General features: G+C 38.9%; 1 protein-coding gene across 1 annotated transcript; it reads left to right on the top strand.

Moving 5' to 3' along the window:
- The first annotated feature begins 200 nt into the window (after positions 1–200).
- Positions 201–1670, top strand: LOC107043827. The gene has a single exon (XM_015265479.1). It carries the CDS (start codon positions 201–203, stop codon positions 1668–1670), a length of 1470 nt encoding a protein of 489 aa, XP_015120965.1.
- The last annotated feature ends 14510 nt before the right edge of the window (positions 1671–16180 follow it).

Genomic DNA, 16180 nt, shown 5'->3' with positions numbered 1-16180 from the left:
TGGAGTTCTGGGCTACGCTTTGTTTTCCGCATATTGCTTTTTCTTGCTTTTTGACCTGCGTCCTTGGCTCTTTGTTTATTTTTGAACATCTCTCCTGGCACGTTCGCTTATTGTTTCTTTTTTAGTTTTTCGCAGCAGTTGATCGAGGTTGTGGTTTTTCTTGTTGGTTTTCTTTCTCTTTTTGTTGACAATTCCACAAGATGGCAACTCTCGAAGCGCTGATCTCGCTGCAGATGACACGTGCATCCTTCATCGAAGGCATTTACACGGAGTCACAGGAGGAGAGCATCCAGCAGTTCGGAGTGACGGCTCTGGATTCTAAGCTCGTCATGCTGGAAACGTATTGGGTGAAGTTGGAAGCGTCTCATGAGAAACTCGTCGGCCAGAAGATCGAGAATTTGACCTCTCTCGATTATTTTAAGAATCAGGTCTTCGATGTCGCGCTTAAGCATTACGCTTCAGGTAGAGTAGCGCTGCTGCAGCTGTTGGAGAAGAAGGGGGCTCCTAACCTCAACCAATCGGTTCGTGTTCCTAGCGACGCGCAACTACTGAGTTCCACGCGCAGAGCTCTTCCGGAGATTGAGTTTCCGAAGTTCTCTGGAGTGTCTAAGGAGTGGAGGCCATGGAGAGACCTTTTCCATTCGCTGGTCGGGAATAATCTGGAGATTCCTGGGGTCGAGCGAATGCACTACCTCCGTCTCTGTCTCTCCAATAAGCCTTTGAAGCTAATCTCTAATTTGCCCGTCTCTGAAGATTCCTTTGGCATCGCATGGAGAATCTTGGTCGATCGATACGAGAACAAGCGCTTATTGATTACAGCTCACCTTGACCAGCTTCTCAATCCTGCTCCGATGAAGACGCACGGTGCCTCAGACCTTAATTTATTGACGAGCTCCGTTTCTGAGGCACTCAGCGCGCTCAAAGCACTGGATCAGCCAACAGATCATTGGGGTCCAATCGTCGTTCACGTGCTCACTCGTCGCTTGTCCAACAAGCTTCGTGAGGCATGGGAAAATAAAATTGGAGCATCGACTGAGTATCCGACGCATGAACATCTCCTCGATTTCCTACAAGGTCGTTCACGAGCCATGGATACCTTGGAGGTTGGGTCTTCGGTGCACACATCGAACGACGCCTCTCGTCCTTCGCAGCTGAGCGTCCAGACTCGTTCGATGACCAACAGTAGTGCCAAGGTCAACCAAGCCTCGGTGTCTTCGCATGCGCAGCAGTCAGCCCAGAAATCTCCCAGTCCAGCGCAAATACAGTCCACAAAGTCGACGTCCTGGGCCAACGCGGGCTATCCTTGTTCCTACTGCAAGATGGATCACTACATTGCTTCTTGCAGCGGGTTCAAGTCGCTTACTCCTACAGCAAGGAAGGAGGTTGTCGAACGACTCTACCTGTGCTACAACTGTCTGGGGAAGCACAGTATCAGAGTCTGCCAGACCACTCGAACGTGCAGGACATGCCAGGAGAGGCACCATTCCCTGCTGCATTTTGATCGCGCTCGTCGTCCAGCTCAACGTGGTCCAGCATCTCAAGTCCCTCGCAACGATGCAGGAGCTCAGCGCCCGAGTGCTTCTGCTCCATCGACCAACGTGCCTGTCGTGACGTACACTCACACCGGTGATGCTGCTCAGGCTGCGTCTTCAGCCCATTCTCAGGCCTGAAGCGGACCGTCCCAAGCGTCGATTCCTTGTTCGGCCCATAGTTGTTCTGCGCAAACCTGGAGGCAAATGGGAAGCCGCGGTAAAGTCGGTGAAGTTCCATCTCAAATGAACGATCGGCGATTCCCTTTTGACCTACGAGGAACTCACTACTTTACTCGCGCATATCGACGCCGTGCTCAATTCGCGACCACTGGAACCGCTATCAGAGGATTCTGATGACGTCAGCGCACTCACACCAGGTCATTTCCTGATTGGCCAGGCCTTGACCTCCGTTCCTGACCCTTCGCTGGAACATTTGAACGTCGCTCGCCTATCTCGTTGGCAGCTTATCCAGCAGAAGGTTCAGTACTTCTGGAAGCAGTGGTCTACTAGCTACCTTCAACATCTACAGTCCATCTCGAAGTGGCACCACCCATCTCACGACATTGGAATTGGTTCCATAGTCCTTCTCACCGACGAGAAGTTTCCACCAACGAAATGGCTTCTCGCTCGAATCATCGCTCTCTACCCTGGTAGAGATGGACTCGCCAGGGTGGTCACCATTAAGACGTCCAGTTCTACTCTGCAACGGCCCATCTCGAAGCTCGCTCTACGGCCAATCTCGACCAGCGACACTTAAGATCATCTCGACCAGCGATATCTAGGATCATCTCACGTGATGACAGCTCTGCATCATCGGGTTCATCATAGTCCATATTCGGATTGGGTCATGGTGAGGATTTACGACCCTCTCTGTGGCAACTGGCCCGGAGTGGAGGTGAGTCTGCCGGGGTCTGCCGGAATTTACGCCTCCTACGTCCTCGGCTGTACTCACACCTGACCGTCACTGGTAAACTACGATGGTGATATTGATCTTCGATAAATCTTGTCCTGAGCTCGATTAATCTCTTTTTGTTTCAGACCAACTCAGTCACGTCAGCAGCTGCTGACGACGGGGGAGAATGTTCGGTTTTTCACCGAATTGTTTTCCGCACACACGCACACTCGCTCCTCTCGCATGCTTGCATGGCTTCTCAGGACTGACCTGCGCAACCGACTGAACTGACCAGTGGCCTCTCACCTCTGACACCTGAGGCGCCACTTGATGGACAGGTGTCCAGCGAACGCCCCCATTTAAATTGGGGCACGTTTGGACCCACGATGATCGACACCTGCCACCTTGCGGTCTTTCAATCGGCCTCATTAGCATATCGGCCGTCGTACAGTGTGTATCACTTTTCCGCGAAGTCGCTATTTTGCTCAAATTCTTAGAACTAATTGCCCTGCGCTATCTAAATTCTGTGAACTGCGGTTATTTAATAATTTTGTGACCCGCGCATTTGTTTGACCATCTCGTTAATTATAGTTAAAGCTAGCACGTGTAAATATTTGACTTTTATAATTAAATTGACTGTTGTGACCAACGTGCACGTGTTGTGTTTTCTGGACCTTCTTGCGCTCCCGTAGAAATCCATCGTTTTTTTGGCCATCGCTCAAAAATATTTCCCAAACCAGATTCGAGCTCAGACACAATTATATTCCTTTTACGAATTGAACTCATTCAGTTATTTTTTCTAATTTATTTTATTCTATTTAACAATTTATGGAAATTCATTTTGGTTTCTTTTGAAACTATGTTCGGTTTTCTCAAGTAAACTCATTCAACGTTTCTTCTCCATAATCATTTCTTTTCGATTCAATTCAAATCTTTATGAATTTCATGGATGAAAATTCATGGATTTCAAGTTCATTTTTCCTTTATCTGAACAATGAAAATTCAATTTATTAGTTTGAAATAAATATTCAATTTAAACAAATTCTTTCGTTGAATCGTTTGATTATTGAGTCTGAATTGAGAAATTCAAACTCAAATAATTCATTTCCATAATACAAGAGAACGCCGTAATAGAGTTTTAATTATTAGATCGAATATGTTGTTTCATACATTTTATATAAATTTAAAAAACCATTTAAAATATTGTATATTACTTCAACAATTGTTTGCGATTTAGTTTTGAATAATAATTTCAATTATTTAATAAATATTAAAATATTTATTAAATATTTAGTAAGAAGTTGAATATTGTGGAGGGAGAAAATGGGACCTCCCGAAACAATTCTCATTGGTAATTGGGGGTTGGAAAAGTTCGCCCACACTCCCAACGTCTTGATGTGGAGGGGGCGGAGTTAGCCCTGAAACATTGGGACTGGTGTACAAGGTGTGAAGATTCGGGCCCGAGGTCATCGACCATTGGTCCCCGAATTTTCCCTCCTTGTATCTGAGGACATCCCCTCAGGCTGAGGTAACACAACCGTCGTTTTGCTCCTCAGCTCCACCGTAATAATCAAACTTTTACTTTTATTCCTTCGTGACTATTTTTAAACCCAGTTTTTTCGTGACTGGTTTCTTCGATTTTATATTGAAGTCTTTCGTGGCTTTTATTGGTTAATTGTTTACTCAATAAGTATAATTCGATTTACTTGTATGGAGTCAAATCAGAGTGTAAAAATCACATCATATTGGGCAATCTAGTGCGGCAAATTTGTGACTATTTACCAATTTGAATTAGCAGAGAAGCAACTTCTTGTAAGTCTTTACACTATTTTTCAGTGAGTTTAAAATATAGACTCTTCGGAGTCGGTTTAAACTTAATTTTGAGTTTGTATTTATTTCATTTTTTTTCCTCCAGTGCCTTCTTTCCAAAATTTATAGTGGGGATTCATTTTGTTTCAAAGGGGTTTCTAGTTTGTTTCTATCTAGAAAATTCTCGAATAGACCCTTTCGGTCATTTTGCCATAAGTTATGTCAACTTTTCTTCACATTTTGACGTAACAGTACTATTTTTCCAACCAAATAATTGTTTTCTGCAGAATTGACATTCAACAACGAATGGCCCCTTTCCCACACCATTTTGAGGATTATGGCATCAGATAAATTTCAGCAGTAACATACCAAGCAACTGACCCACCTCTTCAATACGCATGCGCAGTGTGGTCATATTTAGTATCCTTTAAGATATTCGGTGGCACTGGCATATTTTCTTTTTTGCTTACTTTCCGTATGGTGGAGGTACGGGAATAGTCCATCTGTAGCGCCTCGTTACATACTACTTGAGGGACAACTGTCGCACAGCCCTTACACACACACTCAGAGGACACACGCGTATCTCTGAAGTTCGGAAGTCACGGCTACACGAATTTAGTCCGCCAGAGACTATCTGAACTTCAGAAGAAAAAAAATTTAATTTCAACTTAAATTCGATTACCGACAATGATGTTACCATTGTGATTTAACGCTGTTTGAAATTGGTCGATATTCCCGGGCCACTAGGCCCAGTTCAGCTCGGGATAATATTTGCTCGGTGGCAGCAACTGACGGGACGACTCACCGTTACCGACCGAGCCCACACATCTCCGCACTTAACACCTCATGCTCACTATCGTTCCGGGAGTGCTAGCGTACACCACGTGTATATTTCATCGTTCGGTTACGTAATCTATTGTCCGCTCAATTGTTTTATCAATTATAGTTCGGCTCAATATTATTATTTCCGTTGTGCTCAGCTCAATATTCAATCTAATTATTGTACTTTATTTTGACGCTGTGAAAACATTTACTAGTGACTATATATTGGGTTTCGTGAAAACCACGTGCGTGTAGTGATTTATTGGACCCGCTGACCCACTCCCGAAAATCCATTATTATTTTATCCAGCCATCGCATATTCCACCAATTCCGAACCTCTCATCAAACAAACGCGAAGTGTGAAACTTCGTGATTTTTTGCGAAGAACGCCGTCATTTGGAAACGACCCATACGATTATGGTTTTTACTATCTCCCCTCCTTCAGGCAAGTCTAAACTACATTTTTTCCCAGCAGGGGAAACATATAGCGCCTCGCTACATACTCCCTGAAGGACGACTATCGCACAGCCCTCACACACACACACACACACACACACACACACACACACACACACACACACACACACACACACACACACACACACACTCAGAGGATACACGCGTACCTCTGATGTTCGGAAGTCACGGCCACCCGAGTTTAGCCGTCCCTCAGGTAGTATTTAACGAGTTGTTACATATCCAGTTATATAGAGATCAGTGAGATGCCCTCAGCCTAATGTTCTGTAAGTCGGATTCAAAACTTTTTCTTGGCCGATCCGCTGCCGCGTATCTCGATACGCAATTTCTGCACTTCATTGGGAATTATCATACCTAATTTGGAGTTTAGAAATCATATATCTGAATGAATGATGAATGATTAATTTCGGCCAGACAATCGGTGGTCACTCTGCTTAGCTATTGTCGGCAATATCGTCAACTCAGCATCAGTATCTTCGATCCGCATTGGGGAGTATTCAGTAATTCTTGTGAAAAATATGAACTATTTATTTGCTGAATATACTAGCTGAATATGATGGAAGTGTAAATGGTGAAGTAAGGATGGGTACACTCTTAAAAAAAGTTACTACTCACCAGTACTGAATTCTACTTGGGAGAAGTTTTCTTGTGAAAAGTTGGGAAACTACTTGTCCCAAGTACTTTTCATGTCCTTGGGTAAAGTACAATATTTGCTAAGCAAGTAGGAGAAGTACTAGGAGGAAGTACTTTTATTACTTCCTGTCAGCATTTTTCTTACTTCTCACACGTACTTTTAATGCTTGGAGCAAGTAATTTTTCTACTTCTCGCGAGTACTTTTATGACTTGATTCCAGTACTTTTGGTTGGTTATTTTGTTGGGGAATTTCATATCATTAATTATCATTCTCATTATCGTTCTCATTATCATTATCATTATCATTCTCAGATGACAATGACCAAATTTCATCGAGGGGAGGTTACGATGAGTTTAAAAATCGCGAGATATTGCAGTAAGATTTATCACACATTGATGATTGATTATTTATATATGTTGAAAGACGAAGAATAAGTGGGAAAAAAAACGATTATTTATTGTTTATTTGCCCCCAAGACCTTGAAAATGAAGAAAAATAGCACAGTGTACTCAATTTTTGAGCTACAGGGGTTTCCTTTTGTAAATTTTTCAAAAGATGTCTAGAATAACGGTTACGAGCTACTTTTTTTCAAAATTCGACTTCTAAATAGGCAATTTCATTCTTTGTCGCATAATGAAATTGCAATTTTCACACAAGATAGCTCAAAAGATTAATACTTCAATTTTTTTGTTCAATATAAAATATAACAATTATTTTGAGAATCATTTTGCTGGCTATTTCGCATGAATATTACCTTTTTTGTTATTAAAAAAAAGGACTATTTGGAAATTAAATTTGGAAAACTTAATTGGTAATTGTTATTCTACACATCTTTTGAAAAATTTTGAAAAAAAAATCTCTGTAGCTCGAGAATTTATTACACTGGACTGTAGTCCAGTACATTTCAATTTTCAAGCATTTGAGGGGCAAACGAACAATAAACAATAATTTTATTTGCATTAATTCTTCGTTTTTCAACGATCTCCATTGTATGATGAATCTTACTGTAATATTCCGCGAAAATCCATTGGTACTGGATTTGAGTACTATTACTACTTGTCTCAAGTATTTTTTCTACTTTTGAGAAGTACAGCTCGGTACTCAGTACAAGTACTTTCAGTACTGATGATGAGTACAGTTGGTACTTGTCACCAGTGCTAATTGTACTTGGAGCATAAAACTTGTATTCAGTCGATTTGCGACTTGGACCAAGTAAAAAAATTAGCTTTTCTCCAGAAACGCCTCGGTACTGAATACAAGTAGTTTTCCTATTTATCAGAAGTAATCTTTTTTTAGTGTATGCAGACAAAATACCTCAAGAATTATCGTGCTAACACCGTAGAATGGGTTCATTTTGGCGGACCAGCGAATTCATATGCCAGCATCGGAATTTTTGCTGCGCACTACGAGATATTTTCTCGGTTTTACCAGGAAAACTGCCCGTATTTTCCAGCCGTTAAGTCAACGTACTTTTATCAATCCATAATTATTCCTTTTTAATTTTGACCGATAATAAAAGATCATGAATCCTTTGAATACTCCGTCTTTGTTTCAGCATACATGAAAGATGCAACAACTGGGGGGTTTACTTCATTGCTTCGATAATTTTGTAAAATTCACCGGTTCTATTGACGTATAAAGTGCAAAAAATAGAAGGATTCAGCACAAATTTACACTCTATGGTCCTTTCAGGTTGCAATTCAAAATATGCTGTCTTCCGGCATCGATAGTTTGTCGTGGAATGTTCCCTCTACGTACTGAAAATTGATATTAGGTGTGTAACTTAATCTTTCCGTTTTTTTTCATTGAGTGCGCTGTCTTATTTAAAATTCAAATATTTACGCGTCCGTTTGCGATTTTGAAGAGTGAACCTTACTGTTTCTAATACGCTATATTTCATGCCTGGAAGAGCTGTGCAACTTCAAAAAACAGTAGTTATAGAAAATGGCGACCGATACGCAGCACAATCGGCAATGTATTCTCAACGAGTTCCAACAACGAAAAAAAGCCATTGAAGCCCACGATTCAAATTGTTCCACTCTCAGAAGTAATATTGTGTGTTATGATACGTGTAGACATTGGTATAAATGCTTTAAAGATAGTGATTTCGATCTCAGTGACCGGGAACGCCCCGGACAGCCTCTGAAATTTGAAGATGCTGAATTGCACGAATTACTCGACAAAGACTCAACGCAAACCCAAAAAGAGCTTGCAGCTCAGGTAGGAATTACTCAAGCAGAAGTCTCTAAATGATTACACGCAAACGGAAAAATACAAAAGATAGGAAGATGGGTTCCACACGAACTGACTGAATATAACCGCGGCAAAGACATGAACATGTGCTTTTCTTTGCTCGCCAAGTGCCAGAAGAAAGATTTTTCCTCAAAAATTATGAGGTGAGATGAAAATGTATTTTTTTTGCTAATCCCAAACGGAAAAAGTCATGGGGGGATTCCGGACAACCATCGACATCGACTCCCCAACAAAAAATTCACATAAAGAAAGTTCTCCTCTGCACCTGGTGGGATATGAAGGGTGTACTATATGACGAACTTTTGGAAACGTGTCAGACATTTACTGCAGAATGCTCCAGTCGGCAATTGAATAAACTGAGCGAGGTACTTGATGAGAAGAGGCCATTTACTGTGCAAGGGAGCCGGAAAGTCATGTTGCTCCATGATAACGCTTGACCTCATGTTGTTCGCGCGACACAGAAAACGATTTTAAGCTTGGGCTGGAAGGGAACGACGGTTTCAAACTCAGGACGATATACGAAAATTCATCGATGACTTCATCGCCTCAAAGCCTGCCAGTTTTTTTCGCGATGGCATTCGTACATTGCCCGATCGATGGCGCAAGGTCATCGAAAACGATGGACGATATTTCGAGGATTGATCTAGTATTTATATATTTTATAATATTGTATATTTTGTGATTAGAAAGATTAAGTCATACACTTAATATATATGAAGGAAATGCCATTTTCAAGGCGACTGACGTATCAACGCATAGACCAAACTACATGAGCTACGAGCATGAGCTTTTGCCTACAGTTACCTTTAGTGACGTAAGTTCTCACTAAGGCAGGGTTTTTGGAAATTCACCCCTTAAGGGGGGTGAAAAGGGTTGCCCTCTCATATGTGAATCAACCATGAAAAGTGTTATTACTCATTAACTGGGTCCAGCAAAGGAATTAAACGTAGATTTTCAGTAGAAAAAAACTGAAAATTTGTCAATTTATTTTTTTTCAATATGGCGCAAGCAAAAAAAATTTTTTTTCTCTGCGTTATTCTATAGAAAAATATGAAATAAAAGATAATAATTTTTTCCGAAGTTGTATCTTTATCCAATGATGTTCAAAACAATTTTTGAAAAATCAATTTTTTTTTCCAATAGAAATTATCATAAAAAAATTGAATAAAAATTCTCAGACAAGTGTTGATATATTTATGATTTTTCAGAATTTTTTCAGATTTTTAGATCACTTTTGGATGGCTAAAAACGTGAAAATAAGAAAAAGATGGTTTTTTCAAGACAAAACTGGCAGGAATGCAGATAAAAATCTGAAAATTTGCATGCAAGCATATTTTATCACTATGAACAACGGAAAAAATTGGTGATTCAAAATTCGTTGGAGGCATTTTCACCATACTTATTCCGCTAGACTCTTTCTCATGCGATTTCGAGAACCGCTCAAATTAGAGAGTTGAAAATGCGCGTGTAGATGCTCCTTTCAAAATAAAAAGACACGTGTTTTTTATTTCCTCAAAAATCCACCCCTGAGAGGGTGAAACGCAGAAAGTTCTAGAAATTTCCACAACTTGCTGAAGCTGTCTCGAATTTCCTAGAAAATGAGAGGATATTCTTCGAAACCGAAAACATCTATTTAGCCAATGATAGTGGAAATTTCTAGAACTTTCGGAAGAACTCGAGAATGCTCTATGATAGTTATTAGACAAATTATTCTCATTTCTATTATTATGAGATATTTCCTTGAAATTATCGCCGTTTCGTCGAAAGTTCTCGGGTTTTCTGAAGTGTTCTGGAAAATTCTAGAAAATTCTCACGGTTTTTAAAGAGTCCAAAAAAGTTCTGGAATTTCCAAGTGAATTCAAAAAACTTCTCAACCTTTTTGGGAAACTTGAGAAATTTTAACTTTTTGTTCATTGACTCTGACTTATCATGAATAATCTTTCCTTAAATGTGATATCATTTATTCATTTAGGAATGAATAAAAAAAACAATAATCATCATCATCATATCAATCATTATATCAATGATCATATCAATGATCATATTGATCATCATATCAATTATTCTACATCAATTTTCAACTAGCCGATCTCATGTGGCTAGTACGTCATAAATAAAGATCCATTTTACATAAACTGACTATGCGACGTGTGGATCCTCGAGAAAAATCTTTCATCCGCCGAACGAATGTACGCTAACAGATCTCAGCGAGGCTTTATATGCCCGTTCCAGCAATTTGTTTTTTTTGAGAGGCGCGTCGAACAGTTGTCCGGATCATCGAGAAATTCAAGACTATGGATCAACCACCAGCTCAAATGACCAACGGGTATATTCAAAGGGTTAAGTTCTTGGTGCACCAAAAATTGAAATAGGTGTTCATTCGGCGATGATTATTTTTCCTCATCAATTGAAAACCCAAGTATATCTCAGGTGACGGCTTCTACTTCCATCTCCCCTAATAGTAAAATAATTTCGCCAATATATGATAAATGGAGAAATTATCAGATGTTAGTATTGGAGACCTATATCATTTTCTCTGTTTATATAATGGCTCGATCAGCCACATTTGAAAATCATCAATTTACTAAAAATCGCGGATCTTCTCACAAGTGTAGCACCGAATAATTCCGTCACTGATGGAAATTTGGATCAGCGTCAATGAGCAGATTACTTTAGTTCAACACTTTGTAGGATGAATTCATTTCCATTTCCGCTATTTCTTTCATGCGAAATTGTGAAGTACTAAATTTTGCGACCGTGATGGTAGAATGGTCTAGATATACAGCTTGCACTATCCAGGCGTACTCTTCAGCAATAAACTCTTCAGTCGCCGTCGTTTCACCATATCTTGGGTAAATGCAGTTGCGCGCTCGTCTTTTTCACCATCGCTCGTATGCGTTAACCCCCTCCTTTTACCCTCTTCTTCTCACCTCTCCGTCCCGGTTTACCCTCTTGAAAAATGTGTGTTTCTTGTAGAGGTATACGCCTCCGCGTCCTCCTCCACTTTCCCCATCCAGCCAGAATTCGCCGAACTGCTTGCTATAAATTAGACCAGTTGCCGGGGCTCGCTGCATCCAGAAGAAAATAAGCAATAAAAAGAAGAGATAAAAATAACCCTAGATATTTTATTGTTGCAACTATAAAACTAACACTGTTTCTCTTGTAGTCAAGTAAGAGAGTCGTAATTTTTTTCAGTTTCATTCAGTTTTCCGCTTTTGTTTTGTAAATTGAAATACATCAAACAGTAAACAATGGCTTAGCAATCTACATTCTGATTCCAGGTGAACATCCGGCAGCAATGCAACACGGTAATTCGAGTAACAGTGGTGCGGCGACGCGAACGTTGGCACTACTACTTCTACTGCTATATGCCGGGTCATTTGCAAGGTGACTGATCGATTACAAGCAGTAACCACTTTTCCCGTTGTGCAACTTCGTACAGTAATTATCTGCTCTCATCCAAATGAGTCCTCTCTCATATTGTTAAACTCTCATCCCTGACTATTTTAGGGGATTGCGTACGTCACATCATTTTCGATATGAGATTGATGGAACATTAAAGCTATGATTAATTGGTGTTCATTTGGAGGATAGTGAGAGGTTACCATCGACCGAGATTCATCGTTTGTGGATATCAACGTGCGTACAGTTAATCTGTACCTAATCAACTAATGTCCCCGACTAAGACTCTATTCAATACTCCTGATATCATTGCAATCTCTGAGCACATGCGATAACATCTATTCAAATATTCATATCACATTCTTGATCTTCTATGTAATGGTGAAGTTGTTGAGGAATGGAATATCTCTTGATTAGAAATTGCACTAATTGAATAATGTATTCAGATCAATTCAAACCGAAAGTTATTTGAAATTCTTTCTATATGAATCTCATTTTATGTAGGGGTTCTATTTGTTGTAGGACAATTTATTTTCATGAAAAGTAGTTCACAATGAATGTGAGTAAAGTTTAATCAAGAGAGTGACGAATAGCATCCATCGATCATACTTTGTCACTGAGATTTTTCCAATACCTAAGCTGAACCGTCATCACTTCATTCGTCAGTCATTCCCTGAGGATCGATTCTCATGGGACTCGACAGCTCGCTCCGATGAGATCATATGCAGCTATTAAGCACGACAATGAATCTGACGTGTGATGGACAAATAGAGGATCATTTCAACGCATAGTTTGCTATCATATTATTGCGTATTTGTGCTTTCCATCCCTTTCAACCACCATCATGTACGTTTGTCTCTTTCCCTCTCGTCATTCTTTTATTTCTTGGCTTTTCCTACGGAGGTCTTCTTATTTTTTATCTCTTTTCATTATTTATTTTGCGACAAATTCTTTAATAAAGTAATTTATTATTAATTGAGCTCATACTTTACAATATATTCAATATAGCATATTCGTCAGAAACCACTTCTGTGATTTAGTTCAATTACTTCTATATTTTCGTTTCCAATAATTTCTCATCGCGAACGTTTACTCCCATTACTCAACAAATTCTATCTCCTCTCTATCATAACTCGTCGTATGGCCTTTACTGTATGACATGGAACACTTAATTGTAATTCCCATCCTGCAACGAACATTTTATGAATGACGAACTATGCGGGAAAACTGATGGCCACAGATCATGGCTTGTCAATATCGAAAGAAAATTCTCTTCTCGTGCACCAGCTTCATCATTTTGTCGACAAATTGATCTTTGCACGCGGTGTCCAGCTCTCATCGAAAATGGAACCAACAAAAGAAGCAGGGGGTAAAAAATATCAAATGACCCATAACTGACTAAACCGAGTTTACAATAACTAGAGACTTCTGAACATGTACCAATCTATATGTAGTACCGTAAACCTGACCAATCAAAGAAACAGAGAAATGTAGGGAAAGAAAATTAATCCCAGACAGTATGCATTAAGTCATTAGAAAATATAATCACTGAGTTCCAAATAAAAATGAGTAGAAATGTGAAAATACCAGGTGTGTTTGTCGTGAATATTCATTTGACGATGAACGACGTAACGAGAGTACGACTAAGTCCGCTAGAGCTTATCCTTTGATGCTTGTGGTTTGCTAGAGAGTTTACCCCAGTGGTTCTTGCTCAATCCCACACATTCAACTAAGGTATTAATGATCTGGTGGGATTGCCTTCCTCTCCTCCTGCCCCTCTTCTATCCCCGCACTTTTCCACATATATATATATATAATGCAGTTCGTAAGTTGTGATTAATAGAAATGTGGCTTTGAAAATGTTGATAATAATGTAATTCTTGGTTTATGTATTTAACATGATTGGTTCATTGATGTACATATTTTTCATCGGGCGTGGACATATTTGTCACGCATAATTTTAAATTTTTTAAATTATGTTAGTTTTGAAAAAAAAGAAAAAGTATCTCTAGTATGCTGTGTGTCGAGGCAATTAGTGTAAGAATCATATTATAAATGATAGCATTGGAATCATGAGAAAGAGATGACAGAATGTTAGTTTCAATTATTTCATTCAGACTGTACGATAATATACTAAACATGCGCCATTTTTTTCTTTCTTTTCACTTTCCTTCTTTTTAGTTATTGTTAAAGCGGGTCCTTATGTATTACCACAATTCGTTGATTATTGATGAATCGTGGTAATGTTTAAGAAGCTGCATTAACAGTAACTAAATTCTTCTATCAGTGTACATAATCTAAAGTATTAACGCATAATCGTAGGATCATATTTCCTTCACCAAAAACTCTCCTCACGCAGATGTTATTTTAGTTGCTTCATACATGAGAGGATTAAAGTATAAACATACCAAAGGAACATGAAGGATTAAAATAAGGGAAAAATGTATTCATTTATCATAGAGAGCAACACATTCAGCAATGATGCAAATATTTTTCTCTGAAAGAAGAAAAAAAGTCCATAAAAAATAATCTTTTAATGCTACGACTGAATGTAACGAGACTTTGAAAACGTGAATGAAAAAAGGAACGTGACAACATAGGAGAAAATAAACATATAAATGCAAAGATGAATGTCTTATTGAAAGGAAAATCGTGTGACACGCTGACCTCACAGTGAATATAAATATATAGTATATGTTCTAAGTATCCTATTTATCAACGTGATACGGACATACTGGGTGGAGTTTCACATGTGTATAACCGCATCCAAGGAAAATCACACAGCACATGTACACGATTATCGGTATATCGATCCAATCTGAGCTTTATAGTGTGTCACGGTATTTCCCTCATCTTTCTCCTCTGACGAACCCTGTAGAAATATTCAGAGGAGCTACACCGTCATCACAACTAGTAGTGGATGGCATACTCATTGCATCTTGGCTCACTCAAGTATGGAAAAAAACACTACAGTGTTCTTTTTTTTGAATAGACGGTATTTTATCAAAATCACATGGAAATATTATCATACGAATAAGAAAATATGAGAGATGGCCGAGTAATTGGGAAACTTTTAGCAGGTTGTTATTGTGATTTTCTTCTATTGAACTGAAAAGAGAGTGAAAAAAATTATTATTTCATCTTTTCTATCAGTTCAGCGGAAAAAAAACAATAATAAATACATCAATGCATCATTGTAGGAACGTAAAATTGGTTACATTTCAATACAAATCACTTGGAAATTTCCCTTGAAATAAAGAAAAATGCAATTTTATTAGACCATTTACACTATCAAGTGGCTCGTATAATTTGTAAAGTGAGATTGAAGAAAAACAACTGCACTAGATGGACTATGTGTTTAGATAAGCAATAAGCGACAGCATTATGTCAATAAAAATGAGTGTATGCAAATAAATTGCTAGTTAGAAAATAATGGTAAGCATGTAGGAAATACAAAAATCATCATCTTCGGATGTTGAATCACAAAATAATATGAATGTATATATAACGACGTACACTGATTTTGTTGAATCCAATTGTATGAGAATTCATAAGCCAAGTTAAAGGGACATGAAAGAAGAAAACTACTTATTTGTAGGAAAAAAAAGGAATATTGATGAAAATTATTGTTCGATATCCTTTCCATATCCCAGGTCTTGAGGTTGTAAGCTCATATTAGTCTGATATCGATAAATAATATCCGAATATTATTATGAAGAAAACCTCATCCATTACGCGGAAACCGATAGACGTCTAAATATGCTTCATCCGCACATATTGGAAGAACATAACGTATACATTGAAACAGGGGAGTTTATTAAATATATTAAACTGAGTACTGAACTAGAAATAATTACCTTTCTCTGCATTAGTGTATCTTGGGGGATTAACTTAATGTAATATAGGACCTGAAATGATTGATTTAGATGATCCAATGAATGAGACAACGATGCTAATTGTAATCGAACTATTATCCCGTATATTCTGAATTCAATTCTATACAATATTATTACAAAACCTTTCCATTGCTTTTTACTCGTGATCTAAGGGATGGGTAGGGCTAGGCGACGTTTGTACATACGACAGGCGATGACTCTAAGATGTGAACAAAAGGCGACTCGTGTCTAGGGATTGATTCTGAATAGTTTACAATAATTTCTTCAATGATAATTCGGGACAATGGAAAGTGTGGGCGCACCGTTGGGGGGGGGGGGGAATGTTATAGGAAATAATTCTAGGAGGGAGGGAGAAAGCAACTGATATTTGCAGCAACTGCCCATTACAATATAATTAGCGACTCTGCATCCAATTAAGACTCCAGTAAAGTCCTGGTAAGTCCAGGAGATGCTGCGAGCCTT

Source organism: Diachasma alloeum, unplaced genomic scaffold, assembly GCF_001412515.2.
Source record: "Diachasma alloeum isolate Michigan unplaced genomic scaffold, Dall2.0 Dall_scaffold_00638, whole genome shotgun sequence".
NCBI classification, from domain to species: Eukaryota; Metazoa; Arthropoda; class Insecta; order Hymenoptera; family Braconidae; genus Diachasma; species Diachasma alloeum.
This window is presented reverse-complemented; position numbering and strand designations above follow the sequence as displayed.

Coding starts and splice junctions, on each gene's coding strand:
- LOC107043827 (XM_015265479.1), top strand. CDS start 201: ATGGCAACTCTCGAAGCGCTGATCTCGCTGCAGATGACACGTGCATCC.